The sequence below is a fragment of the Micromys minutus genome (assembly GCF_963924665.1).
Source record: "Micromys minutus genome assembly, chromosome: 13".
NCBI classification, from domain to species: Eukaryota; Metazoa; Chordata; class Mammalia; order Rodentia; family Muridae; genus Micromys; species Micromys minutus.
The window spans coordinates 10,614,807-10,642,659 of NC_137982.1; the positions used below are offsets into that span (position 1 = coordinate 10,614,807).

The 27,853-nt window shown below is 41.5% G+C and overlaps 1 protein-coding gene and 1 long non-coding RNA gene across 2 annotated transcripts; one reads left to right on the top strand and one right to left on the bottom strand.

Moving 5' to 3' along the window:
• On the top strand, positions 1 to 6,658 carry LOC308428705. The gene is made up of 3 exons (XR_013975306.1): positions 1 to 102; positions 2,384 to 2,448; positions 6,532 to 6,658. It is a non-coding gene; the product is annotated as an uncharacterized lncRNA (long non-coding RNA).
• On the bottom strand, positions 3,454 to 27,616 carry FBXW2 (F-box and WD repeat domain containing 2). Its single transcript, XM_080927278.1, has 8 exons — positions 27,535 to 27,616; positions 27,323 to 27,431; positions 22,479 to 22,988; positions 11,906 to 12,100; positions 10,209 to 10,342; positions 7,897 to 7,983; positions 6,572 to 6,741; positions 3,454 to 4,097 (listed from the first exon to the last, which is right to left on the bottom strand). The coding sequence occupies exons 3-8, from the start codon at positions 22,966 to 22,968 to the stop codon at positions 3,809 to 3,811; spliced, it is 1,365 nt and encodes a 454-aa protein (XP_080783404.1). The 5' UTR covers positions 22,969 to 22,988; positions 27,323 to 27,431; positions 27,535 to 27,616; the 3' UTR covers positions 3,454 to 3,808.
• Positions 27,617 to 27,853: the final 237 nt, after the last annotated feature.

Genomic DNA, 27,853 nt, shown 5'->3' on the forward strand with positions numbered 1-27,853 from the left:
CCTCCGCCACAGCTTGGTCTTCCTAAAATGGCGCCGCTGGACCTGTGCAAGTATGTGGAGATAGCGCGGCAGTGCAAGTACCTTCCCGAGAACGACCTGAAGGTGAGCCGGGCCGGAGGCCGTCCAGCTTGCGAGGCGAGCCCCTTCCGGCTGTGGGGCTCCCGCCGGCCCGCCCTTCTCCCACGGCGGGATCCCTACCGGGCGCCGGATCCTGGCGCGGCGGAGGGCGCTCCGCGGTGAGAGACGACCGGGTCCGACGCGGCGTGACGCGGAGAACCAGGGAAGCCCGAATTCCCCGAATGCTGTCCGGTTCTATGAGGGAAGATTTCGGGGGATGTCACCATCCCCTGGCCCCCACGCTTAAGACTCACTCTGACTCGCTCGGTCTCCCGGAGACGGAGCCCGGCGGAGCGGGTAGCGCTCCCGGGATGGGGTCCTTCCAGCCGAGGTAACAGGAGCTGCTGTCTGCTCCTGGGACGCGGCCACAGTGTGTTTAAGTCCCTGAGAGGTGGGAAGCCGGTGGGCGGGATCGGTATGACCCGTAATGGGAGAGAATAGTCGACTCTACTTCACGATTCCCCTAAATCACTTCGTAGGAGTGATAGTTTTTTTCTGATGATTTGGATGTGGATCTTAACACGTCGTTGAGCTATTTAAATAAGCAGTTGCTCATCAAGAAGTTCAGATGTTTTTATGATCTCAGCAATCTCCCCCCCCCCCCCCCCCCCGCAACTCAAGGTATTATTTTCTTTGTTTTCCAAAGTAGGTCTCAGTTCAAGATTATTAAAGTAGCCTGGAGGTGGTGGCGCACGCCTTTGATTTGAGGGCTCTGGAGGCACAGGCAGGTGTATGTATCTCTTGAGTTTGAGGCCAGCCTAGACTACAGAGTTCCAGGATAGCCAAGGCTACACACAGAGAAATCCTGTCTCAAAATCCCACTTTCCCAAAAGAAAAAGACAAAGTAAAACTAGTGTTAAAGGAATAACTGTAAAGCAAGTAAGCTGTTTGTAAAACACATGTTTTCAAACATCTTTTGCTTTTGCTAGTAGTACTTAAATTAGGTCCCCACTGATTGATGGTACTTAATGACTATTTTATTCTATTAACTTTATTATGTAGTAAGTGCACAAATGTTCGATCATCTGAATTCCTTTTATGTTGATTTTTATAATTTTAAGCTATGGACTTAAGACAATTATTTTTCAAGATTACAGTTTTTTTTTTGTGAATTATACTTTTTCTTGGGAAGATTTTGCCGTGTGTGTGTGTGTGTGTGTGTGTGTGTGTGTGTGTGTGTGTGTGTGTTTTTCTCTTTTGGAACATGAAGTTGATATTTAAATGAGCCAACAAGCATGCAAAAAATGTTTAAGACCTTATGTTACCACAGTGAAAGTACCTAATGTGTACTTACATACTGGTTGTGTGTGTTACATAGTTGATATTCATTTTTAGCCACCTGAATCTTTCAGTCATTTAGTTTCTTCTTTCTGCTCTCAGTTTTTTTGTTTTTGTTTTTGTTTGTTTGTTTTCCTTCTGAGATAGGATCTTAAGATAGTTCTTGCTGGGGTTGGAGAGGTGTCTCAGTGGTTAAGAGCACTGGCTGCTCTTCCAGCAGACCTGGAAGATAGTTTGTAACATCCTGTAAATCCAGTTCCAAGGGATCTGATGCCTTCTTCTGGCCTTTGTAAGCACCAGGCAAACATGTTTCACAGACATACATGCAGGCAAAACAAGTCCTATACATAAAATAAAAATAAACCTTAAAAAAAATTCAACCCACTATGTACTTACGGACCTGATCTTCTTGCTGCTGCTTTCCAAGAGCTTAGCTAACCAACATGCTTAGCTGTACTGTGCTTTTCTTTCCTCTTTAAAAACAAATAACATTTTTTAAATTAGTATTTGTGTATGTAGGTATGTACACATGAGCTCCAGCAGTGACTTAATTGCAGAGCATCCTCCAGCCTCATCCCTTTTGTGTGTCTGTGGGTACAGAACATCATGTAGCCCAAGCTGCCCTTGGCTGAATTTTTGTAAAGATTTATTTATGTATATGTGTACCTGTGTGAATTTATGTATACCATGTGTATGCTGGTGTTGGCAGAGACAGAGAGCATCCTATCCCCTGGAATTGGATTTGTAGGTGGAATGATATAATGTGGGTGCTGGGACTCGATCCTGATCTTAAGAGTAGTAAGCTCCCTATGGGAAGAACAGCATTATTCACCAACCAAACTTTCCACAGCTCCCAGAACTAAAACACCAACTAATGAGTTCCCATGGAGAAACCCATGGCTCCAGTTGCATATGTAGCAGAGGATAGCATTGTCTGGCATCAGTGGGAGGAGAGACCTTTGGTTCAGTGAAGGCTCATTTTTCCTAGTGTATGGAAATGCCAAGGCGCTGAAGTGGGAGAAGGTGGCTGGGAGAGGAAGCACCTTCATGGAGGTAAGGGGAGGAGGGTGGGATAACATTTGAAATGTAAACACAGAAACTATACAATAAAAAGGGGGGGGGGGAGTAGTAAGTTTTTTTTAACTGCAGCCACTCCAGTTCTGTTGTGTGCTTTTACATTTATTTTATTTTCAGTTTCTGTGTAGCCCCAGCTGTCCTGGAATGCACTTAACAGACTAGGCTGGCCTTTAACTCATCTACTGTTGTCTGTATGGGGATGTATGCACACATCCCCAGAGGCAATGTCAGAGGTCTGAATCTGCAGGTATAAGCAGTTGTAAACATCTGACATGGGTGCTGTTAATAGAATTCAAGTCCTTTGCAAGAGCAGTATGTGCTAACCCCAGTCATTTCTCCTGCCCACACCCCCCCCCCAAAAAAAGAAACAAAAAACTTGGTCTTAGTAGTTAATCATAAAATTAGGGGAGGAAAAAGTCTAGTAAGGATTTTTTTCCCTGTCCTAGAAATAGTTTTAATTAATTTGCTTTATTGACATTGTCTAGTATATTTTCAATCTCAAAATAGATATTTATGTGTGTACAAGGGTACATTTTAGCCTGGGAGGAATCTTACCTGATCACACTGAGGAAATGGGCCAGAAAAAGCATATGACTAAAGTAATGCCAGGCGCTAATCTTCCAGTTCAGAGCTCCTTATCACCCCAGGTCACCTGTGTCACCAGCCAGTCAGGGACCAGCTTTTCACATGTTAACTAAAGCTTAATCAAACCTTTGTATCTTAACATGGCCAACCCTGCCTGTGCTAAGAACTGTGGTTTATAGCCCAGTCAACCAGCTGGCTCAGATTTGTGTTGGAAGACTTTTTGTAGAATTAAGTGATCTAGTAGGAAGTTAATGAATGTCGCAGAATCCAAAGATGCTTAACAATGGTTCTTGTAAAATCCAAGCCCCATATGAGAAAAGTTGCTATATACCATTTGTAATACCTTTGGTTCAATTTCAAACAAAGGCTATTGGAAAAAAAAACTTTAATAGCAGACTCCATGTGATTTTTATGGGCAACCAATTAGCAGATTAGTGAATCATTTAACTTTCTTTACTCAATATTCCACTCAAAAAGATAAAGCCAAAAAACGCAACCTCTTATACTGACCAACATAACTAAGTACAAATGAAGTCATTGGTGTATCCCATTAGCATGCTGCGGTGTATGTCAGTAAAACAAGCCCTCCCCGCCCCAGCCCTGGCCCCTGGCAAACAGATAAATGATTGTGCACTGCGTGATGATACCTTTAGGTGAGAACTTTGGTTCATGCAGTTGGCTGCCACAGACGTTGCACCCAAAACCCGCAGCCCTGGCACCCAAAGTCAGTCAGCGGTGGTAGCTCTTGGTGTCAGCCATGCTCCTTCCATAAGACCAGGTGAATACTGTGGTCAGGCATGCTGGTGGCAAACACTAAGCCTGTGTCGTTGTGCCCATCCAGTCCATTCAGCCAGGACGCCTCGCCTGCCAGGAAGCTGGAACCTCTCTTTGATTTCCTGTATTCTGGCAGAGGCCAGCGGCTAATTAGGCTCTCTGTCCTCAAGTCCATAATATATAGGTAGTGGTTGTCAAACAGCAGGGCGAAGACATCTCCAAAGCCAAGCAAGGCCAAGTTTGCTACCTCAGGTGTCTTGATGACCCTATAAAGAGGAGAGTTCAGGGTCATGAGGCAAAGGAAGCATTGCTGGAGACACTTAAGACTTCCAAGGAAATTTAGAGCTAATAAGAAATTTTGATAAAAAGGAAACTGAGGTTAAAAATCAGCCTACTTATAAAAACAGGGAAGAAGAAATAAACCTGCCTTCTTAAGACAAGCAGAGGAAAGACTACTTTTCATCTTATCTCTGACTATAAAAAAATTGTAAAGCTAGATGTGTTCGCTCATACCTATAACCTAAGCATCTGGGAGGCTAAGTCAGGAGATTTATGAGTTGAAGGCCATCTTCAAAAAAAAAAAAAAAAATCAAATACAAAAAGATAACATTTTGTGGTATTAGGATACCCTACCAGCTGGGCAGTGCTGGGACATGACTTTACCTCCAGCACTCCGGAGGCAGGCAGAGGGAAGCAGAGCTCTAAATTCCAGGATAGCCAGGGCTACACAGAAACCTTGAGGGGGTGGAGGAGACCTACCAGAACTACAGTGTGAGACTAATAAACAGTCAAGAACTGCTGGTCCTCAGTGTGAAAACTAAACCAGAGCATAAGCTCATCTTCCTGAATTGAAAATGGAAAAGCCCTTCTGGAATATTAAGAACAACATTTACATAGTTAAGCATTAACACTCCATCTGGTGTATGTGTAAAGAAAAAAATATCTTTTTAGTTTGCTCTATATAGTATTGGGAGTTATGTAAGAGCTTCATACAAACTAGGCAGATATATATTATCACATACCCAGCACTGTAATAAGCTATGTTTCCCAGTATATATCAGAATACCTGAATCACAGGTAGGAGTTTAATAAAACTTCATAACAAAGGACAGAGCCAAAAGGAAACCAGGAAAAGACAGCTACAAAGTGTGATAAGCCCAGCACTGGGCATGCAGAAGAGCAAGAACTAGGTTGCTTGGAAAGGTGAAGAGCTGACCCACAGATTGCAGATTTCTGTCGTCCAAGGCCAGCCTAGTCTACAGAGTGCATTCCAGTACAGTGAGAGCTGCACATCAAAAAGCCCTGCTGGCTGTCTGGGTCCTGGACTGAGTGAGGAGCTTCCCTGTTCAAGATCACAGGTACTCTCCAGCTACAGTGTGTGTGTGTGGTTTTAGTTAGCTTCGAAACTTGAAAGTTCCTAGGAAATGAAGTCAGAGGATTTGTGCTAGGATTTCAAAAAAGGTTTCCTTTATTTGTGTTTGGAGATAGAAAAGGCAGAGATAAGATTGTTTCTTTTCTAATTTAAACCTAGCAGCTAACAATCATGCAGGCTCTTTATTTAAAGCTAATGTGTCCAAACTCTAAAACGTGAGTAGAACCTTCCTTAGAGATACGGTTCAGGGGAAAAAGCACTGATACAACACTCCATTCAACTGAAAAGGGGCTCACTGATACCTCCTCTTCCCATCCCCCTTCTTGTGTCCCATGACAACTTGTAGGAGCTCCAGGAATCCAGTCCTTTCCTCACTCTGAGATAATTTAAGGAGGACTCTGACCCCAACCCTCCTGCCCATACCTGCTAAGTGCTGAGATTACAGCACCCACAACATTGGCTTGGGTTCTTTTCAAAGTTTCTCACTTTTGGTGCCCTTAGCTTATGCCTACTGGAAACAGTCATGGCTGTGTGAACACTGGACTAGGAGGAGATGTGGAATATAGGGCTCTTACCAGGACTAATTTTTAGGCTATTTTTATCCTTTTTCTCAAAGCACAGTCACTTGAGAAATGATTCTAACTGCTCTAAATCCCAATTAATTATTCTATGCTTGAGACACAAATGTCCTGTTCTAGGTCCTCACCACAAGCATATCATTTATAAATAAGAAAATTGAGGCAAAAGTTTAGAAAAAGACCACAGGACATGGTGTACATCTCTGACTCTGATGCCTGAATTAAAGTCTTTTCTCAAAGTAAATTCTCTCGTTCATCACACAGCACTCAAACATGCCAACATTCGTACAAAGGGGTCAATAGTACTCACTGGGACACAATTGTCGTTGAAATGTATATCAAACTACTGCGGAGGGAAATGAATCATAGTTTACCTGGTCGCTAGTCAACAGAAGGCCACTTACTGACTAGACTTTACTTGGTTGGAATCAAATAACTGCGTAAGTTCAACTGACAATGAATTTGAACTTAAAATATTAGACTAGAGGGAAGCTAGAAAGGTCATTCCATTTATGCCCTCATTTTCCAGAAAATAGGTCTTGAGTCCTGAAAGGAAGAGTTCGTGATTCCAGTAAGAGACGGATGGGAACTTTGATCATCAGGTTTCAGCTTCTGACATTTTCTCCATTGCTTCTAACACATGTGCCTGAGTGCAGTGTTATGTAGACAACCCTGTTGTTAACTGGTTAGTACTTTCTGAAGGAAATCACTGTCCTCACACTCATATTCAGTTTTCTCTTTACAATATAGACTCGAAGGAAGAGCACGTGCTGACCCAAGGAAACATTACCTGAGAATATCATAACTGGCAAAGTCCCACTGGTACAGACCCAGGGCTGAACTACAGACAATGTATTTTCCATCAAAATGAAGTCTTGGCTGCAGGCAGATACTTCTATCCTCGGAGACAGACAGTGTCTTTAAGCACTTACAGTTGATTTCTCTCCCAATTGGCCAAATCTAAAAAACAAAGGGGGGTGGTGATTACTAAAGAAAAGCTGGTGTTTATACGATGTGGCTTGATGAAAAAAAATGTGGCACCTGTTAATAGACACAGTTTTAGTCATGAGTCACAGGCTAAGTCCTGAGTCTATATGATCTTAGGTAAAGTATTTAACCTTTCTAAATAAAATGCCCACTGCAAAGAAAGTTTTAAAATGTAATAAAGCTTATATCTAAGAACCAAGGAGGGTATGAGGTATGAGCCTTAAGAGTCTTAATGCTTAGGGTGTGAGGCAGGAGGATTACAAGTACAAGGTCAGTCTGGGCCTTATGGCCGAGTACTCTGAAAATGCAAAGAGAAACAACAGTAAGGATGTGTGGAAAGCAATTTTCTGTGATTGTACTTGTGTGTGTACATTGCCAGTGTTCACGTTCATATGGAAGCCTAGATGGATGTTGGGTGGCTTCCCCAATCACTCTATTCTCTTTTCTAAAACAGGGTCTCTCATGGAATTGTAGCCCATCAATTTGGCTATATTATCTGACCAGCAAGTCTCAGGATCTTATCTAGCTCTGCCTCCTCAGTACTTTCTCCTAGCATTTTCAATGGTGCTGGAAATCTAAACTCAAGGTACTGACTCTCACTAGCCTCATGATTTATTTCCTTTACAAATCACAGAAGCTGCTCAACTTACAGAGATGAATCATACCATTTTCTTTCTTTCTTTTTATTTACTTATTTATATATTAAGTACACTGTAGCTATCTGCAGACACACCAAAAGAGATCTGGTTAAGATCTCATTAAGGATGGTTGTGAGCCACCATGTGGTTGCTGGGATTTGAACTCAGGACCTCTGGAAGAGCAAGCAGTGCTCTTAACAACTGAGCCATCTCTCCAGTCCCAAATTATACCATTTTCTATGGGTGTAAGATGACTTGAACTGCCAGGCGGTGCAAGCACGTGCCTTTAAGGGAAGCAGAGGCAGGTGGATGTCTGAGTTTACAGAGTATTTTACAGAGTGAAATCCAGGACCACCACCAAGAATACACAAACCTAGTTTCAGAAAAGGAAAAAGACTTCTCCCTGGCAATAGTCCCTTTATGCTGTTTCTTTTCTTATGCTGTTTTTTTTTTTCTTTGATGAGATAAATTACAGAGGGAGAAGACTTACCTTTATCTCATATTTGTCTGCACTTAAGAGGATGTAGTCTCCAGGGCTGTGCAAGAGAGACTTGACTTTGCACTTCTGCAAAACCACCTACAAGCATAAGCATCTACATTATACAAAGAACCTTCCTTTACTCTGCTCCTGTACTACCCTTTGTACTGTTTTTAAATTAAAATATGAACATGGCTTTTAAATATTTTAAATTAAAATATGCTATGCTAGAATATGTAACATGAAACTCTATTAGGTTAACTCTTAACATTCTTACAACACCCAGATTTTGTTATTATCTGTGGGAACATTTAACTTTTTTTTTTTATTTTTGAGACAGGGCTTCTCTGTGTAGCCCTGGCTGTCCTGGAACTCAACCTGTAGACCAGGCTGGCCTCGAACTCAGAGATCTGCCCTCCTTTGCCTCCCAAGTGCTGGCATGTGCCACCATCACTGGTGAGAGCATGCCATCTTAACTTTAGTTGGAAGTGCTAACATCAGGACTAATTTAAAATTGTAAGGCGTGGACTTGGATGTAGCATGGTTACATACTTGTCTATTGTGCACAGGCCCCAGTCTGACCTCCGGTAATGCACTCAGTTTTGGTATTTATTTCTGCTGTTATTAGGCACAGACACACACACACAGTCAACTTGAACCAAGTGTGGAAGTACATGCCTTTAATCTCAGCATGTGGAAGGCAGAGACATACAGATCTCTGTGAGAATAAGGCTAGTATGGTGTAGATAGTGAGTCCAGGTCAACCTCGGCCACCTAAAGAAAACCCAGTCTTTAAATAGGAACAGAAAAATGTCCACATAGATAAAGACAATAAAATGATCTATTTTCATGAGTAAGTACACCATACAGCACCAGATTCTTAATATAGATATTAAGAATCTATAATCTGGTCACAGATCTGGTGAACTATGCAGTCTGGGAAAACACCATGCTGCTGGTATGTTGTTCATTTAGTGCTGGAAACTGAACCCAGAGCCTCCCATTGAGCTATATTGAGCTATATGTCTATTACCTTACTTAAATATATGCAAACAATAGTAACAGAAAAAGGCAAAATTCCATAGCACTTGGGGTCATCTGAGTTCAGGTCCTGAAAGGAGGAACCTGTCTGTATCACAGGCAGAATCTTGAGACCACACCTACTAAAGTTCCTTGTGATACACAATTTCTGTAACAGTGAACAAGCAGTTCCCATCTCACATATTGCCCTGTCCTTACTTTTACCTATTCAGAGAGAATTCTAGATTGCCCAGTCAACCTCCAGTGCTTTTACCAATACACTCTAGTATCTACCGACCTTATAACTACAGTCACTAACTATAGGCCAGCTCTCAGCTCTATAGCATGACTGCACTGGCCTTCGGTGCTTTTTTGCCTGAACACAGGTATATGAGCCACACTCTATGGGCTCCCTCCACTGCTACCTCCTTGTCACCTTGTTCTGCCCTTCTCACAGTGCTTGTCCTAATTAGTTTCTAGACTTTCTTATACTTCTCTGTGTCTCCTTAATAGAACTTAATTATACAGACTTCTCTTTGGCAGTTCTACTTAGTAACCATTTCTATGAGATTAAAATTCATTAGACCAGACCAAGATCTATTTTGTTTACTCTTACATACCCAGCCTCTTAGAAAACAGCATAATGAACTTAAGAAAAGTGTCTACATAACATATCCATCACTAATATTGCATTTAAAACAATTTTATTTTGAAAACAAGAAAATATCAGTGTCCTTTTTCTTCTTTGCTTCCCTTATATTTTTGTCCAGGTGGTCCTGGGCTTGATAATAGGGCCTTGTACTTGGCTCTACCTCTGAACTACACCTGGCCCCTCCCTATCTTACATTTTGCACACAGGATTTTTTGTTGTTGGTGATGGGGGTTTTATTTAGTCATTATTGTTTTGGGCAGTGTTTTGTGTGTGTCTGTTGTAATCTTAAGAATGAAACTAGAGCCTCATGCATGGTAAGCAATCTACCACTGAGATTGCAACCCATCTTGTAAGCACTTCTTTTTCTGAAACAAATCACAGTTCTGAATCTAAGGGCATCTCTATGTAGCCCAGAGCTGGCCTTGAACTCCTGGCATTTCTGCCTTTGCCTTTTAAATGTCTGAATCACAGATATGTACCACTATACCCAGGTAAAAGTGGCTTGTACATGCTGATCACTATTGAATACCACCATGCTCAGTGAGTAAATCTATTCTGTAATAATTTATCTACACTATACACAGGTTTACCATCTTTCATTCCCCACCAGTGAGGAGCCTGGCACCAAAGATATATCCCTTGGTCTTCCTACCTTGGTGACCCATTCAGTGTGCCCAGTGAGTGTGTTCAGGCATGTGCCAGCAGATAAAGCCCATACTTTCACAGCGAAGTCCGCAGAGCCACTCACCAAAATATCCAGTTCATCACTGTAGTCCACACTGAACACTAGTGCAGACAACACAAAGTTAAAAACACGCTTCACTGTCATTGGATCGTTTTAAAAACAGTTACATTTATTCTCCTAGCTGTCCAAATACATTAACTTCCTAACCTTAAGAACTGAGCTACTAAACCAGCAATTTTATGGTACAAGCAAACTATTTCAAAACTAGTATTACCATAGTTTATGCAAGGCTGGGAAAGCTGTGAGAATAATTCAGAGGACACTCTCTGCTATTTGTGTTAGCTTCAGTGAGATGGAAAACGATGGCATTTTTAGGGCTTCCTGATACCACACACACTTTAGATAGTTTATGGGAAAACAGCAGCCCAGACAGCCCTTTTAAGATCTGCAATCACAATGAGGCAAAAAATGTGAGGAAAGTAAACTGCAGGTCAGAACTGGATCTCGGAGGTCATTCATTCAGCAGTGTCTAAAAAGGATATTGGGGACCTAGAGATGAAGATGCTGGCCTTCTAAACTCATAGGGAAAAGTTTTGTTTTTGTTTTAAAAAGAGGTTACTACTGCTAGAGGAACACTGAGAGTGACTACACTACCCAGAGCTATCAAAATAGGACCTAGTGATATTGGAGCTGGGACATAAAGGATGTATATAGTTTATTAAGAAAAGTACAAGCATACTTGTAGAGGGGACAGCAAAGGCATGGATTAAAGCTCCAGCAGTGTCAAGAAACGGCAGAACCTTTTTAGAGGTAAGGAATGAAATCACCTAGAAGTTGTGGTGTCTAAGTTGTCAGATTACTCTGATGGATGGGGTCTCAAAAAGACTTCTCTTTTTGAGAGATTTTGCTTTTTGAGACATGGTTTCTCCATATAGCTCTGCTGTCGTGAAACTCACTATGTAGACCAGGCTGGCCCTCAAACCCACAGGGATCTGCCTGCCTTTGCCTACCAAGTGCTGGGATCAAAAAAAAAAAAAAAAAAGTTTTTCAATATGAGTTTAATTGTAGGAATGTTTTGTAAGAGTTAGGTTTAAAGAAATAGTAAGCACCAGGTACAACATAAGGAACTCGGGGTTTAAGAATAAACAAGATAGGCAGTGTTCTATCAGTCTGCTCATAAATATGACATCGTAGAACAGAGATTCCCTTCATGATAGTCCAGGACGTTTGCTTGTTTTACTCAAGACTTAGCAGCCAACCAGTAAATGCATGTACTCTCAAGCTTTTACGATCTGTGAACTACCTTCTGCCCAGGGGCTTTCAGCTCTAAATTTGTAAGTGGAGTGGTCTGAATGTCTTAGTGTGGTAGTATGGAATCCACTATCCACTAACAACAAATGTGACTGTGCAGCAAGAGAAAAGGACAGCAGCCTCTTCTGGTATAACATAAAAGAGTGTTTCAAATGCTAAAGAAAAGCAAAATTGTGGAAAATATTGCAAATGCAAGTAATTGATATGCAGGAAAATAGCTTCAGTGGTTAAGAGAAAATGGTAGATTAAAGCGAGTAAGCAAGACAAACAAACAACCCTTAAAATATTTGACTCTTAGTCTTAAAAGGTATGGCTAAAATAATTGTAAAGACCCTTGAAAAAGGACAACACACCCGCCCCCGTGTGCCCCCGGAAGTGCTGGGTCCTGGCTCCCGAACTCCATTCCCAGCAGGCCACAGTGTTGTCAAAGGAGCCTGTCACAAGCTTCTGTTCATCAAACTTCACAGCTGCACAAGTGTGGGTCTGGATGCCGTAAACACACTGCCCTGTGCTTACATCCCACAGCTTTGCAGACAAGTCATCTGACCCTTGAAAAGAAAAACCAGGAAGGTTAGTGACCTAATACCTAAAGAAGAAAAGTCAGTCCCCTAAATAGGAGCTCCATAGTCCCCACTGTAGTAGCTCTGCTTTAGGGCTAAGACCGGAGCACACACAGGATGTGACTTAGGCCTCAAAATGGCATTAAATGTACTAAGACAGAATCCAAGCTTTTCATCTTTTTTCTTTAGTTTTCCTGGCTATAAAATGATACTAAAGCACCCCTTCATGCTTCAACCTGTGAGAGTTCTGGCTGTTAAGAACTTTCAGATTGGACTGGGTTCGTCTTACCTATGGCTGTACGTGTACACTTGCATGCTGTTTACTCAATACTCAACAGTCCTGAATTATAAGGAATGGGGATGCTGACTAGGAAAGCATAGTACATTCTAAGATGGGTTAAAGATAAGCCTCAGGTTGTCAGATAACTTTGTATATAAGCTAACTGGTAATTTCTTGAGCCACCTTAAAAGATGTGTCAAGAAACCTCAAAGGATACTAAATTACTCAGACATTCATATCAAATCATAAAGATCTTAAATTCCACAGGAAAAAGTTGGTTTTATTTCTGTAGTAGAGGAGCTCCTTCTTGTGTAAAATCCTGAATGCGTATTTTGACATGAACAAGGCCTGTTGATGACTCATAAGGCCAATTGGCCCATGGTAAATTGGCAAAAACACATACAGGCCAGGCTAAAAGGGACAGCAATGCTTTCCTTGGGATTGAATGTGAGTATTTACAAACAACTGATCAATATTTGCAGAGACTAAGAACTGCAGCATCTTTCAGCTGTTTATAGCCTGTGACTGGCTGCCTAAAACACCTACTGAGACTAATCCTTCCTGGTGTTTTGTACCTAGTAAACACACTGAGGTTCTGGGTTACTGTGGTTAGAGAACCCCACCTGATCCCAGCTTCATTCTTATGTGTGTCTGTTCTTTCTTCAGGGTTCCCAGCCCCATGGATGTACTCAGCATGGCTTCTGATGAAAAGGTTACACTAATCATGATGGTAATTCAGGACTGAGCTTTTTTTAAGTCAGCAATCCCAAATATTATATTTTGTCTCAAAATTTTAGAGGCTCAACAAAGGGCATTTTGAGGAACACTAAATAATTATTCTGTTCTGGACACTGTATTCTAGGAAACCACCAACAAGCCAGTTTTCAAAGGCAGAAATGATTACATAAAACCAGCCACAAAAACTCAACTAGGGGCTGAAGAGATGGCGCCAAGGTTCAGAGCAAATACTATTCTTGCAGATGCTCTGGATTTAACTCCCAGTGCCCACCCGGCAGCCCACAACCATCTTTAACTCCAGTTCCAGGGGATTTGATACCCTTATCTGGCTTCTGAGGGTACCAAGCACACATGTGGAATATATACAATGCAGGCAAAAACACTCATACACATAAAAGATCTTAAAAAAATAAAAAAACAAAACAAAAAAACAGCAGCACAGTGGTGGCACACACTATTAGTCTCAGTGCTCAGAAGGCAGAAGCAGATGGATCTCCAAGTTCAAGGCCATCCTGGTCTACATAGTAAGTTCCAGAACAACCAGGGTTACACAGAGAAAACCTGTCTTGAAAACCAAGGGGTGGAAAAAATCCCCACCTTTAGTTAAGAGGCTTTGTTTCAGAGGATGACCAAATAACCATTCCTTGCAAAAGACTGTAGGCAAGACTTTCACATGGAGCTATTTAGGCCTCTGTTTCCCCTCCCTATAAAATGAGGGGTAGAGTTTGCTGGTGACTTGTGATAGATGGGAAACTTTTAGCATCACCAAGAGATCTTTATAGAAATACACAATGCACTGATGACACAGCTCAGTGGTGGAATTCCTGCCTAGCAAGTACAAGGTTATAAGTTGTTCTATACAATACCACAGAAAATGAAGATACAAGACAAATCTCACACAAGCAGGAAACTGAAGCATTCTCGTTTAAAGTTAAGGAACTAAAACCCTATGATCTTAGGAAGGTTATCAGGCAAATTTCTATCATTGATAAACACTCTGAGAACCACAGATACCCAATAAGAACCACATAAGATTTGTCTTCTAGTAGTTTCTTAGAAAAATAAAAGGTATTTTATTTAATTCAGTTTGTCAAAGCACTAATACTTCAATGTGTAACAAATAAAGTATGGAATATGAACATAGCACTCTTTGTTCTTTTATATTCCAAGTTTTTTAATTCTGGCATTTCCCATTTCATAACTTAATCAAGAACCCAACAGCTCCTTACTCCTGTGTAGCACAGAAAGAATGAGGTCCTTCTGACCTATGGCCATTCATCCAGTTAAGATCTGTATGTACGGTAGTTTGTGTCAGGCAGGGACCTCCTGCTCTCAGTGCTCATTCATGTCTCAGGCTCAGGCACAACCAGCTCCTCAACTGCCTTCCACTTCTACTTTTATGCCAAGCCTGGGTATATTTGATGAAAAGATTTCATGGTTTAAAAAAACTTCCAAGTTTTAACTCCCTGTAATGATAAGGATGGAAGCTGGCAAGATGACTAGGCAGCACAAGACGTGTGCTGCTCAAGCTTGGTGTTCCAGTTCAGTCCCTGTAACCATGGAAAGGCAGGAAAGGAAACCAGCTTCACAAGGTTGTCCTTTAACCTTTACACACACACACACACACACTTTTCAATTTTTTAAGGTTTCAGTGTATGGTTGTTTTCCCTGCATGGATGTCTGTGCACCAATGCCTGTGGAAACCAGAAAGGGGTGTTGGATCTACTTGGAACTGGGAATTACAAATATTGTGAGCTACCATGTGGGTGCTGGGAACTGAACCCAGGTCTTGTGCAAAAGCAAGTGCTCTTAACCATTGAGCCACATCTCCATTCCCCAATAATAAAGGGGGGAGGGGACCTAAAGTATGAGTAAGTTAATGTACCCAAAACTTAAATTTTGAGGGCTGAAGAGATAGCTCAGGGGTCTTGCTGCTGCTCCTTCAGAGACCTGGGGTTCAGCTCACAACTGTAACTATATCCTAGGGGATCTGACACCCTCTTCTGGCTCCTACAGGCACCAGGATACACATGGTGCACAGACATACATGCAAGCAAAGCACCCACACATAAAATACAAACAAAAAATAATTTTAAAAGTTTTACTACTCCAGCCATTGCTAGGATGTAACTCCTGTATTTCCCTGTCCGTCCAGAGTACTCTTAAAAGCTCTCATCCTGTATTTTAAAATACATCGGAAATATCCACTTAGAGATCCAACAAGTAAATAAATTTAATTGATTTCAAGCTAAACTTCTCTTATTATCTCAACTCCACTGTCATTTTCTGACCTTGCTTCTAGTACTGCTATCCCCAGGACAGGGCTCGAACCCCAGCCACTTCTGACTAAGTCAATTCACCAAGTTCTGGCCAGTGTAACAGCTGCTCTTGCAAAGAGTGCCAGGCCAGCATGTGATTTTTTTTTTTTTTTTAAATAACCCACTTATTTTATATATGTGAGTACACTGTTGCTCTCTTTAGTCACACCAGAAGAGGGCATCAGATCTCATTACAGATGGTTGTGAGCAGCCATGTGGTGGCTGGGAATTGAACTCTGGACCTCTTGAAGAGCAGTCAGTGTTTTGTTTTTTTGTTTGTTTGTTTGGTTTTTTTTGGTTTTTTAAAAATATTTATTTATTTATCTATTTATTCATTCATTTATTTATTTAATGTTCATGAGTACACTGTAGCTGTCTTCAGACACACCAGAAGAGGGCATCACATCCTATTACAGATGGTTGTGAGCCACCATGTGGTTGCTGGGAATTGATCTCAGGACCTCTGGAAGAGCAGTCAGTGCTCTTAACTGCTGAGCCATCTCTCCGGCCCCCCAGATGTTCCCTTTTAATTCTTTAAAAATCACACTTCCCTTTAGCACCTTATTTCTAGACTGATTTAGCTTAACCTAATAAGCTGTAATGGGTTAAGGCATTAACATGGCAGCTCAGAGCCTAAGGGCTCTGAAAGAGATCTGGATGGGTCATCTCCTGATGGTGTGTTTCAGAAATTGTGGGATAGTGTCAGCTGTTATAATGGTGCAGCCAAGGGACATTACTGGCACCGACTAGGCAGAAGCTAAGAATGCTACACACGCTGCAGTATTAGGGCAATGCATTAAAAATGTTGTCTTCCACTTTGCATGGTACTCATGATGGTCCTGCCAAATATTTGAAAGTGAAAACCTTACTTTTGGAAAAAAGAGAACCTTAGCTGAAAACACCATTGAAGAATTCTAATCCAGAAAAATAAATATCAGGGAAGTAAGTTTCTTCTGAGGTTTACTCACCAACACATAGAGAACCACCACAGCTATGGCAGATGGGGACCAGGGGTAGAACTTGCAGTGCTGTCTACATGGTTGTTGGCTTTGCAGGGATTATGGGATCACTGAAACTCACCAAAAGGTTCCAGAAAACAATGCTGAAATCAAGCGTTGTGTGGAAGGGCCTGATTGTCCTGCTGGGAGGCCTTGAGGAGCCAACCCCAGTTCCTAATTCACAAATATGAAATCCCCATGTTAGGTGCTAGAGAATCATACGGTCTCTAGTCATGTACAAATAGCACTCCTGGGCGTTGTTTCTGCACTGTCCTGTCAGCCTGCTGACAGGCAAGGCCAAACAAGATGGTGTTCTTTCTGGAGAAAGCAGTACTGAAAGCACCTGAACTACAGTGAGTGGGGGCCATCAGTAAATATTTTGTATAAAAACAAACCAGTTTTAGTCAGTTCTTTAAAACCAAACACTAACTTTTCTCCTGCAGAAATCACCTGTTCATCTGAAAAATAGGAACTATCCTTTTCTTTCTTTGGTGGGGGTGGAGTTGGGGCATCAAATTAGCACTGTGCTCATCCAAAGGCTACTATGTCCCTGAGCTGCACTCTTAGTTACACGCCCTCTACCTGAGCTGTTGCAGCTCTCACTTTTCTTACTCAATCCAGAGGTTACAGCATACCTACTGCTCATAAGCTAAACATTACCCAACACAGTATTTTAAAATCTAGATAAAGATTAATACTGAAAAAATAATCAGTGCATTCACAAAATTCTAGACTTAACTTTTTGCAAAGTCATATTTAGCCATCCCATTCCTGAATCCTACAAGGTAATGATGAGGAGAAGCTACACACCGGAAAGGCAAGGACTGTGACTTGGCACAGTCCTTGGGGAGACTTTCACCTGCATTAAGTCATCTTCTGATGGAGCATGTTTACCATCTGAGCAAAGAACTGCCCTGCTTCTCCCACATTGCCTTCTAACGGCAGATGTTTCATAAATAAGTAGTTATTGACAGTCACAAAGTCCACTGGGTTCCTCTCATCATCTCAGAAAACAAACTGCAGAACAGAGGGAGAATTACCTCTCTGAACAGCAGGCTGACTTCAGTCAGCACCTTTGATAATACCATCTCACTGCTTTCTCAAAGTGCTAATCTGAGAGTCTCCATAAGCTTACTGCCAAATTCAGGATTCCACAATTCACCCTCAGTGAAAACTGAAGATCTTACAAAAGAGAGTAAGAGTTGGGACAGAGAGCTCACAACTGCCTTTCCTCCAGCTCTAGGGAATCTGATCTTCTTTTCTGGCCTTTCCAGGTCACACAGACCTATACATAAAAATTCTTTAAAAAGACAAAGTATAATTTTTTTTATCACGTATCTCACCCGTGAAGTTTAAGTATGCTGCCATTAGAAATTTCAAACCAAGCTTGGTATAGGTGGTAACACCTTTAATCCAAACATTCTTGAGGCAGAGGCAGGTGGATTTCTGATTTCAAGGCCAGTCTGGTATACAGAGTGAGTTCCAGGACAGCCACAGTTATATAGAGTAACACTCAAAAAACAAAACGAAAGGGGTAACATTTGAAATGTAAATACAGAGAATATTCAATAAAAACAACAACAACAAAACAAATTTCAAACTAACTTAAAATCAATTTCAAAAGCCACAAAATAATTTTCAGATGGAAACCTGGTGAATTATAGTAAAAATCTTCCTCTACCACTCCTCACCTTTATTCCTTATTGGTCAAACCTAGGGCTCACTCATCTGACTAGATGATAGAACCAGCTTGCCTCAGGGATTCCATGTCTGTTTAGGAAGCTGGAATTAAAAATGGGCTGCTACACAGCTCTAGTATTTGTGGCTTTGGGTAGTCCCAACTCCAGTCCTTACACTTTAACCACTCTAGCCCCCGGTGCAACTTTTACTACATGAAAAGAAATGATGAACCAGAGTATAATTGTGAATGCCAATAATCCCCAAACAAGGAAGGCTGAAAAAAGGATTGCTGCACATTTGAGGCCAGCCTGGATTATATAGTAAGCTTCAGGCTAGCAAAGGCTCCAAAAATAAGACCTATCTTAAATCTCAACCCACACCCTCACACACACATTAACTTTTTTTAAAGCTAGAAACAAGGTTAAACCAGAACATAGGCTGCTCTTGCAGGGGATATGGGTTATTCCCAATACCGACATGATGACTCACAATCATCTTTAACACCAGTTGCAGGGGTTCTGATGCTCTCTTCTGGCCTCTACCAAGCACGCACGTGTTACCCAGACATAATAAGCAAGAAAAATACCCATGCCAATAAAATAGTTAGAAAAAAATAAAGCAGGCCAGGGTTGGTGGTGGCCAGTGCAGGCCTTTAATCTAGCACTTGGGATTAAGAGGCCCAGATAAAGCTGGAGGTGATCATGAAGACAATGCCTCCACTGCCAATATTTAAGTAAGGAGTGCCAAATCAATACCATATTTTAATCTAAAAAAAAAAAGTACATCAAAGTACAGAAAATGGGATAATAATTTCCCAAAAACCACACTTAGAGGGGAAACATAAAGCATGAAGCAAGTTTAAATCATGAAATGTCTTAATCAAATGATAAACTGGAAAAGTGCCTACTAGAATAAGTCACCACATGGGAAAATATGTACTTTATACAGAAATATAATTTAAAATAATCTTGATAATTATTTCTTAACTATTAAAAATGTTTATTGACTCTGGCAAGATTGAAAGTAAAGTATATTTTTTATGACTTCTGAGGGCACAGCAGAGATTCAGTATATGTGTACATAGAGGTACTAAACGGACAATCTTTCCCTCTTGTAGAACTGACAGTTCAACTTTTTAGCCTCTGTCAAAGTAAATAATCCAAATGGGAAAGGGGGATGAAAATGAAATGTTCACAAAACAGAAACCTGAACATATTTTAACATGAAAATAGCCACATGGCCTATTTACACAAGGGAATAGCTAATGCTTATTAAAAACAAAAATTATATAGTTTTGGCACTCCAAAAATACTTATTTAAAAGACCTGGAGCCAGGGCTCAGTAAAAGGCATGCTTCTCGTGCAGACGGCCATAGTTTGAGTCCTAGAACCCATGTTGGCAGCTCACAAGGATCAGATGCCCAATTTTGGCCTCTGCTAAAATATGTAGTAATGGGTTTAAACTTAAACTTAGACATGTGCATAAACAACTTAAAAAAACAACGGAGGCTGGAGAGATGGCTCAGTGGTTAAAAACACTGACCTTTCTTCCAGAGGTCCTGAGTTTAATTCCCAGCAGCCACTCAGTAGCTCACAACCATCTATAACTGTAGTCCTATTAGATCTAATACCTTCTTTAGGTGTGCAGACAAAACACCCGTATAAATAAGTAAATCAAAAGAATTCCTAGAACCATTCCACATACAACCTAGAAATGGGTTACATTACCCATCAAAATGTGCTACCTACGGTGGATTTCTGTGAGTTCAAGGCCAAGGCCAGCCTGATGTACAAGGTGAGTAAGGTGAGTTCCAGCCAGGGCTGCACACAGAGAAACCTTATCTCAAAAAAGAAAGAAAAAAAAGCGACACAAAGAAATCCTGTTTTTTAAAGGAAAGCAAAACAAAACAACAAATATGGTGTCTAAATGCAGACAAGTATCTGAACAATTTGTATAAATACATCCATTATAATTCTACAGTAACATAAAAATTTTAGTTTAACAGTTGTATATGGTTATATGCCATGTGCTTGTTTAAGCTTGTTGAAAGTGTACTGAGAGTAAGGGTTCTCCTGTCCACACTGCAATGTGTTGGTTTGAATGAGAATGGTCCCCATAGGCTCATAAATGAATACTTGGTCTCCAGTTGGTGGAATTGTTTGCAAAGAATTATGTGTAGCCTTGTTGGAGGAGGTATGTCACTGGGGGTGGGCTTTAAGGCTCCAAAAGCCCAAGCCATTTCCAGTTAGCTTTATCTGCCTCATGTTCTCAGCTACTATTCCAGTACCTGCCCATCTGCCTGCCGCTGTACTCCTGGCAATGGCCTTCTCTTATGTTGCTCTGCCGAAGTGTCTTATCACAGCAATAGAAATAGACTAAGATACCCAGCACATTTACTTTAAGTGCCCTCCAAGGCACCTTGTTCAAGAACAGGTTGACCCTCCAACTCTATAATTCAGAGATGAAAAAAAAAATCAAAAACAAAAAAGCAAGCAGCTAAGGGTGTTTAAAAGACTGTATGCTTCAGAATACCTAGAAGGTAAGTTATTTCCAACCAAACTTACCACTGTTTATAATATAAAAATGCCTGCGGTTAGAATGGAAGGCAGTAGGTCAGTCAGAGAAGCTTAGCCAAGGAAAGAAAACTCAATGAAAATACAAATGATTGTCTCAATTTCCCTACTCAGTTTCTTAGGGATGCCGTTAGCATCCAATTTGATGTCATCTGCTACGATTTACTCAGAAGTCTCACTCCATAGGGCTCTTTTAATTGGGAAAGCCAAATGGCTGTCTCAAGGGGCTTCTCCAGTTGATTTCTGCTGGAAGTATCTAAGCCCCCACCTGTTAGTGATCTCTTACGTTTGCTCTCTTGGTCAGGCTGCTCCATTAATACCAGATATCTAACGTGCTAAATCCAGTGGTATTGTGCTATCTGTTGCTTTGTTCTACTGCTTGCTATTTATTCCCTAACTTTTTGCTTACCGTAGACTTAATAAACTCATTCAAAACTGAAAGCACTGCTATCTATGGTATACCACTCTGTATTGTACAGAACAGCATGTCATAGTCACTTAAATGCCTAGTGTAAAACACATCCAGCTGGTAGCACTGGGGAGAGTGGGCCCTGAGCTTCAACTTCACAGTGGTGCTGGCTCTGGAGACTTGGGTGCAGGTGAGCCAGCTCTGAGAGCATAAGAGCAGGAGAGCTGACTCTGCCTCCTGCCACCATAGGTGGCCTATCTAGAGCAGTGCTGAAGACCTCATCCTAGTGGTACAGGTGGGAGAGCTAGCAAGCCCAGCCACCACCCAGGCCCAGATCTAAGGCTCCGGTTTGGCCCACCCCAAAATCTACATCATCTGTGAACTGCTGGAGCACCGAAAGGCTGGTCTTGCTATCTAAAGCTACAGGATCCCCATGATACAGAACAACAGCAGGATAACAGGAAGAATCCCTTCAGGACAGAAGCCAGAGACCTCGAACCAAACCAAAGACTCATTGCAGGGAACATTTGCAAGTGATGATGGGTGGACAGAGGGGTATATGGTGGGACACACTAATATGCTAGAGCTTCCATGACAAGATACTCTGTGTGTGAGAGACTGTCTTTTGTGGAGAGGTTGCACAGGCAGAAATTGGATTCAAAGGGATGGAGATGAATCATTCACAGGGTGAATGATTTGAAGCCATCAGTAAAAGTTAAAAAAACTATAAAAACCAAACCAAAACCATCCAGCTGTCTTTGTTGCCATTTCCAAACTTTGAACATTGAATTCTTAGGGTCACAGGATTTTAGAGCAAGAAAAGAATTTGTTCCTTCCCATTCCATTATGTTTAAGGCAAGGAAACATAGACAGGTTAAATAATTCATCCAAAATATTCTTGCTAGACCTAAAATGCTTTTGATTTATTTCTCTCCCTCTCCCTCCTTCCCTCCCCCCCTTCCTTCTCTGTATAGTCCTGGCTGTTCTAGAATTCACTCTGTAGCTGGCCTTGACCTTAGAGATCTGCCTGCCCTGCTTTCTGAGTGCTGGGATAAAGGTATGTGCCACCACACCCAGTGTAAAATATTTTTAAGAAACAAAATAAGAAGTAGCTTACAATTTTCTGACTCACATTATACTTAAGAGAATGTCTAAAGCTTTTCTCATAAATCTTTATAGAAATGACTCTTCCCCGGAGGATGAGTGTGAGGGGAATGGGGACATCTAAATCACAGGAAATGCCATTACCAATATCCTGTATAATCAACACTTGCTCTTCTCAAGAGGGAGCTTAAAAGGATTAACCCTTGTAAATTACTAAAGAAAAGGGACACTGCTTCCCCTCCCCCACAACTCTCCCAGTCCTTTACCTGTACAGAGAAGTCCATCTTTGTAGTAAAGTGCATAGACTCTGGCACTATGTCCAATTAATGATGAGGTCTCAAAGGCTTCATGGTCCTCCAGTTGCTTCATCCTCAAAATAGCCTTCAAGTAAACCTTCTTCCAGTGCAACGCGTCCTGAACAGAATCATCTATCTGCCAGCCCAAATTTTTACATGCAGTCTGCCACACCTCTGTACAGGCACAGATCACCTTATTCCACTGCTTAGAGACCAGGCAGCATGTGAGTAAAGTCTGAGGATCGAGCCATTTTAACAAATAAAAACTGAGCTCCAGGGGAAGGAGTTTGAGGAAGTCCCGCTTGAGGAGAGTCTCCAGGTTATTGGAGAGATGCCTGAGCTGGACTGCCCCACTCAGACTAATCAGGTGATCCAGAGTTTCATTTTTCTGCAAGTCCGTCAGAGAAAGAAATGTAACAGAAATGTTATCAAGCCATGTTTCAAAGTCCTTTCTCTCCATAAGGTTATGGAAATATTTACCTGTGGCACATCAAAATATTGTATTAGTTCTGTTCAAAAAGGTTGTTCAAGTAAGACTGCTAATAAATGAAGTATTAAAAATTAGTGTAAAAACTGGCATTACAACTTTATGCTTACTATACAGTTAATATGCTATATCTGAAAGCTCCCATGCACACAAAAGAAAATGCATCAAAGAAAACATTTTTAAAAATCATAAGAGTAAACATGTCAAAAGAACGTATGTCAGTGTGTGACTTGCTCCCTTTGAAGTCTAACACATGCCACATGCACTGTCACCAAAAAAAGATTTATAGAACATTCATTCATAAAGAGTGTTCTAGTCTACATAAAACCTTCCACTCAAACCATTACAAAACTGCCTCCTTAGTAACTTCCTTACAAAATGCACTCTATTTGGGAAATTAAATCAGAAGAATAGAACCAGGATGTAACACACTGGAGCTGTGACCTCTGTATCAGTTATGCTAGGTACAACCTGACCTACCACCCCAAATCAGAAAACCAATAACTTGATTCTACAATAGATGTTGAAGCCAAAAGATGTGAAGAAAGAAAAACCAAGTGTGTAATAAACTATGTGCTGCAGGTATTCTGGTATTCCATTCCCTTACACTATTGTCTGTCAGAACATGGATTACTAAAGGTTACAGTTTGCTTTTATAAGCCTCACATAAAATAGTGACAACTCTTAACTGTGTTCCCTACAGAGCTATGAGGGTACTTGTAGCCTGTGAGTTAAAGCAAATTACTAAGCCCCATGATGCTAACACAGTGAAAACATACAATCCTAGCTTTTTAGAGGCTGCCCTTACAAGAAAACTAAGTTGGAGACCAAACTGGGAAATACTATAATACCACATTCAAATATACAAAGCAAAAAATAGTCATCTGGGGATGGAGAGATGGCTCAGTGGTTAAAAGCACTGATTGCTCTTCCAGAGGTCCTGAGTTCAATTCCTACCAACCACATGGTGGCTCATAACCATTAATGGGATCTGATGTCCTGATGTGTCTGAAGACAGTGACAGTGTACTTATATAAAATAAGTAAATCTTTTAAAAAAAGTCATCTGGATGCTCACCAAAAACACTTGTCATTTTTACTTTGCAAATGAAGAAACTTCAGACCCAAGAAGCTCACTAAGTAAATGCCTGTGGTTATAAAGCTAGTGAAACCACAGAACAGAATTCAGGGCAAAATGAGACAAAGGAATTTTAAAGTATCTTATGTATCGACAGGTGTCAACTTATTCTTTACAATGAAGATTAAAAGTTGGGGGGGTGCCATACATCTTCAATCCCAGAATTTGGGTGGCAGAGGCAGGTGGAGTTTGAGACTAGGCGGAGTTTGTAGATCAGTCTGGTCTCTGAGTTTGAGACCAGCTTGATCTACAGAGTTCAGGGCCATACCATGAAAACTGTTTTGAAAGAGGGAATAAAAAAGAATAAAAATAAATAGGATTAAACTAATGGAAAGAGGAAAAAGACACCAATTTAAAAAAACTGTTCTGTGTTGATAAATGCTGATATTGGGTAACAGTTTTATGGTGACATAGTTGGATTTTTATTATATTCAGAAAGTTTCATGGCTTTTGGAGAGGGGGATTTTTTTTTCTTCTCTTTACTTACAAGGTTGTCATCTAATTAAAAAAATGTTCAATCTGGGAGAAAATAAATTTCTTTCCTGACATGTTACCTAAATTAGATCTATAGAAAAAAAAAGCCAGATCTTACTTTCCAACTTTATTCATCTAAACACATTTTCTCCACTTAATAGCCTAGGCTTCTGAAGACAGTATTCAAAGTCAGGTTTGGGGCTAAAGGACATACTGATTTATATGAAAGGTCTAGTTCTCTACCTGCTAAAAGTATAGGCAATTCACGTAAGTTTACCAACTCATCTCAAAAATAAACCTCTTTTGTCTTAACCTTAGTACAGTCCCTCTGTACCTCATCCAGAAATCCTACTTTCAATAGTGTTTCTCAGACAATGAGGCGGGCACCTGAGCCATTTGACAGGTTTTTTTTTTGTTTTTGTTTTTTTTTTTGTTTTTCACTTTCTCTTTTACTGAAGCAGGTCATCATTATTTAGCTCCAACTGTCCTAACTTGGGATCCTGGTGAGTGCCACAGAGCCTGTCTAAAATCATTTAACTATGCAGAGCATCCTAGTAAAAATCCACCAATATTTCCTTTTCTAAAAGAATCAACTAGTTTTGGAGGGAACTTCCTTAAAGCCACAGGTCTAAATTGAACTTGTTCACAGAGAGTCTAGCAATAATATCATGTACTGGCAGCACATGGGAAGCCTTTCACAAGAAGCCTCAGGAAATGGGATTTCAGTTCAATAGGAGGAGGACACTTTCAATCTGAGCATTCCTTTCAACAATGGAATAGCCAACTCCAGAACAGTGTTTCCCATTCGTGTAAAGAGACAGGACTGCTGGATACAGAGGCAAGCTGGGATAAATAAAAGAACTAGACAGTCATTTTAAAAAAGCTGATTCAGCCACCTCTTATGTGATCATGGGAATGCTCAACTGATGTCTAAGCTTCAGAAGCTATTCTAACTTAGCTGTGTGAGAATCAGAAAGGATGCAGAGACATGTATATGACTTGAGGCTCTAACTGCTTTCTGGGCTCTCTTCTCTCTGTACACATCCTTTGCTTCTTGCTCCTCTCACCCTTCTCAATGTAAACATTTAACTTGTTCTCCATCCCTTAACAAACAATCACAAAGCTCTGAGGAAATGTGTAGTATGATAAACATTCCCAAGCTGGGAATGAGAGCATAGATTTGGTTTCTGCTTCTAAGCAACTGAAGCAACAGCCACAAATATCACACTTGATCTTAACATGGTTCATAGAAAATGTACGTACTACTGCTCCTACTAAGAATCTACAGCCCAAGTGGTAGAGCGGCTCTACCAGAGTTACACAGGAAGCAGCAGTTCAGTATCACCCAGTCTCCACCCCCCCTAAAGCAAAAACTTCACTCCTGCATCTTTTACAGGCAAGGCCTTGTGGGTGCAAACTTTGAATGTTTCCCCTCCTTCTGGCCTGCATAACCTGTTCAAGTAAGGAACTAAAACTGCAGGCCTGTGAGCCAGCTCAGTGGGCAAGGATGCTCACTGAAAAGCCCGATGACCCACCAGGTTGGATACCCAAAACCCATGTAAAATTGGAAGGAGAAAACTGACTCCATAAAGTTGTACACACACACACACACACACACACACACACACACACACACACACACACAGAACATCCTACATATAGACAAAAAAATAAACATTCATTGTTGTAGGGAAGGTTGTCTCCTTGCCTCCCCTTTCCTCCCAAGTACAACCAGTTAAAAGGTACAGAGGCAGGCCAGGAATGGTGACACATGCCTTTAATCCCCACAGAGGCAGAAGCAGGCTCTGTGAGTTCGAGGCCTGTCTGGTTTACACAGAGAATTATGTGCACATAAAAAACATTTTGTGAATACTCAGAACACTAATTAAACAATGCTTCAAGAGAGAACTAGAGAGAAAAGGGATGAAGTTCCTTTTAACAAAACACCTTCCTGTGTTTAAAACCATGTAGCTATTTTTAAAATCTTTTCATTTTTGCTTATAGCATTTAGAAAATTGTTTTTATTTTTCTTTTTGCTTTTTTGAGACAGGCTTTTGCAATGAAGCCCAGGCTGGTCTCACAATTCACAAAACTGACTGAATGCTGGGACTACTGGAGCCCACAACCACCACTGGCCTAAAGGCCAGTAGTTGGAGGCTAAGTTTTTAGAAAGAACACAAATAATGTTTTTAAAACACGGACTCTGAAATTCTACTTGTTGGGTAACCATGGACAAATCATTTCACGTTCACTTGTAAACTGTAGCCTGCTACTGTTTTACCTACAAGAGTTTGTGAGGATTAGACAGGACAAAGAGTTCTGCACAGTATCTGACACACTGTAAGCCTACAATAAATGCCAGTTACTGTACTAATGTAGTACTAATACTGTCATTTCTTCCCTTTAAAAAAAAAAGCATCATCCCAAATACACACCTGTTTTCAAGGCATACCCACAAGCATGGTGCCATCCTACACAAACTACAACGTTCTGCATTTTATAAACCACCTGTCCACATTTCATCATCTTTAATTAAAGTGGTAGCCTTAGGGCATCAATGTTTAACTCGCTTCGCTGCTAGGAAAACCGAGGCACCTTGAAGGCAGGAATTCTTAGTTCTAATTTTCCTGTCTCTAAAATTAACTCCGGGTCTCTCAGCCCATTCATGACTCCCTTGGTCCCCGGCTCCCGGAGCCGTGTCCCGCGCGGCACTGACCTGAGCGAGCGCCCCGGGGCCCGGGACCTCGCGCCGGGCTCACACCGACTAGGCGCGCTCGGGCCGCCAGAGCGTCGCAGCGGCCGGGTCCGCTCTGCAGCCATGGCGCCTGCGGGGAAAGGGAGAAGACAGGCCGGAGCGGCGAGTCAGCAACGCCGGGGGCGCTGGGGAAATCCCTGCCCAGCCCGGCCCGGCCAATCGCGAATACAGACCTGGACCTACGGCCGCTGCTCTGGGTCCGCAGCCTCACAGGGGAGCGGCTTCCGGTGCTGTGCGTCATCTCCGCGCGTCCCTCCGGCGCCCAGCATCGGGCGGAAGCGGCTCTACTTCCGGCTCTTGCCCGCCGGGTACGTGGGACTGAATGTCTGCGGCTGTGTAGCAGGGCTGCGTTTGTCCCGTGTCAGCTCTTACACCTTGTGAGCCTGAGCTAACGCTTCTTTTCAAGGCGGCTCTCCAGATTTGCACAATGTTTATTTTCCTCATCTACCCCCCTTTTTTCCCCACCAAGTTAGGGTAATATTTCACAAGGGA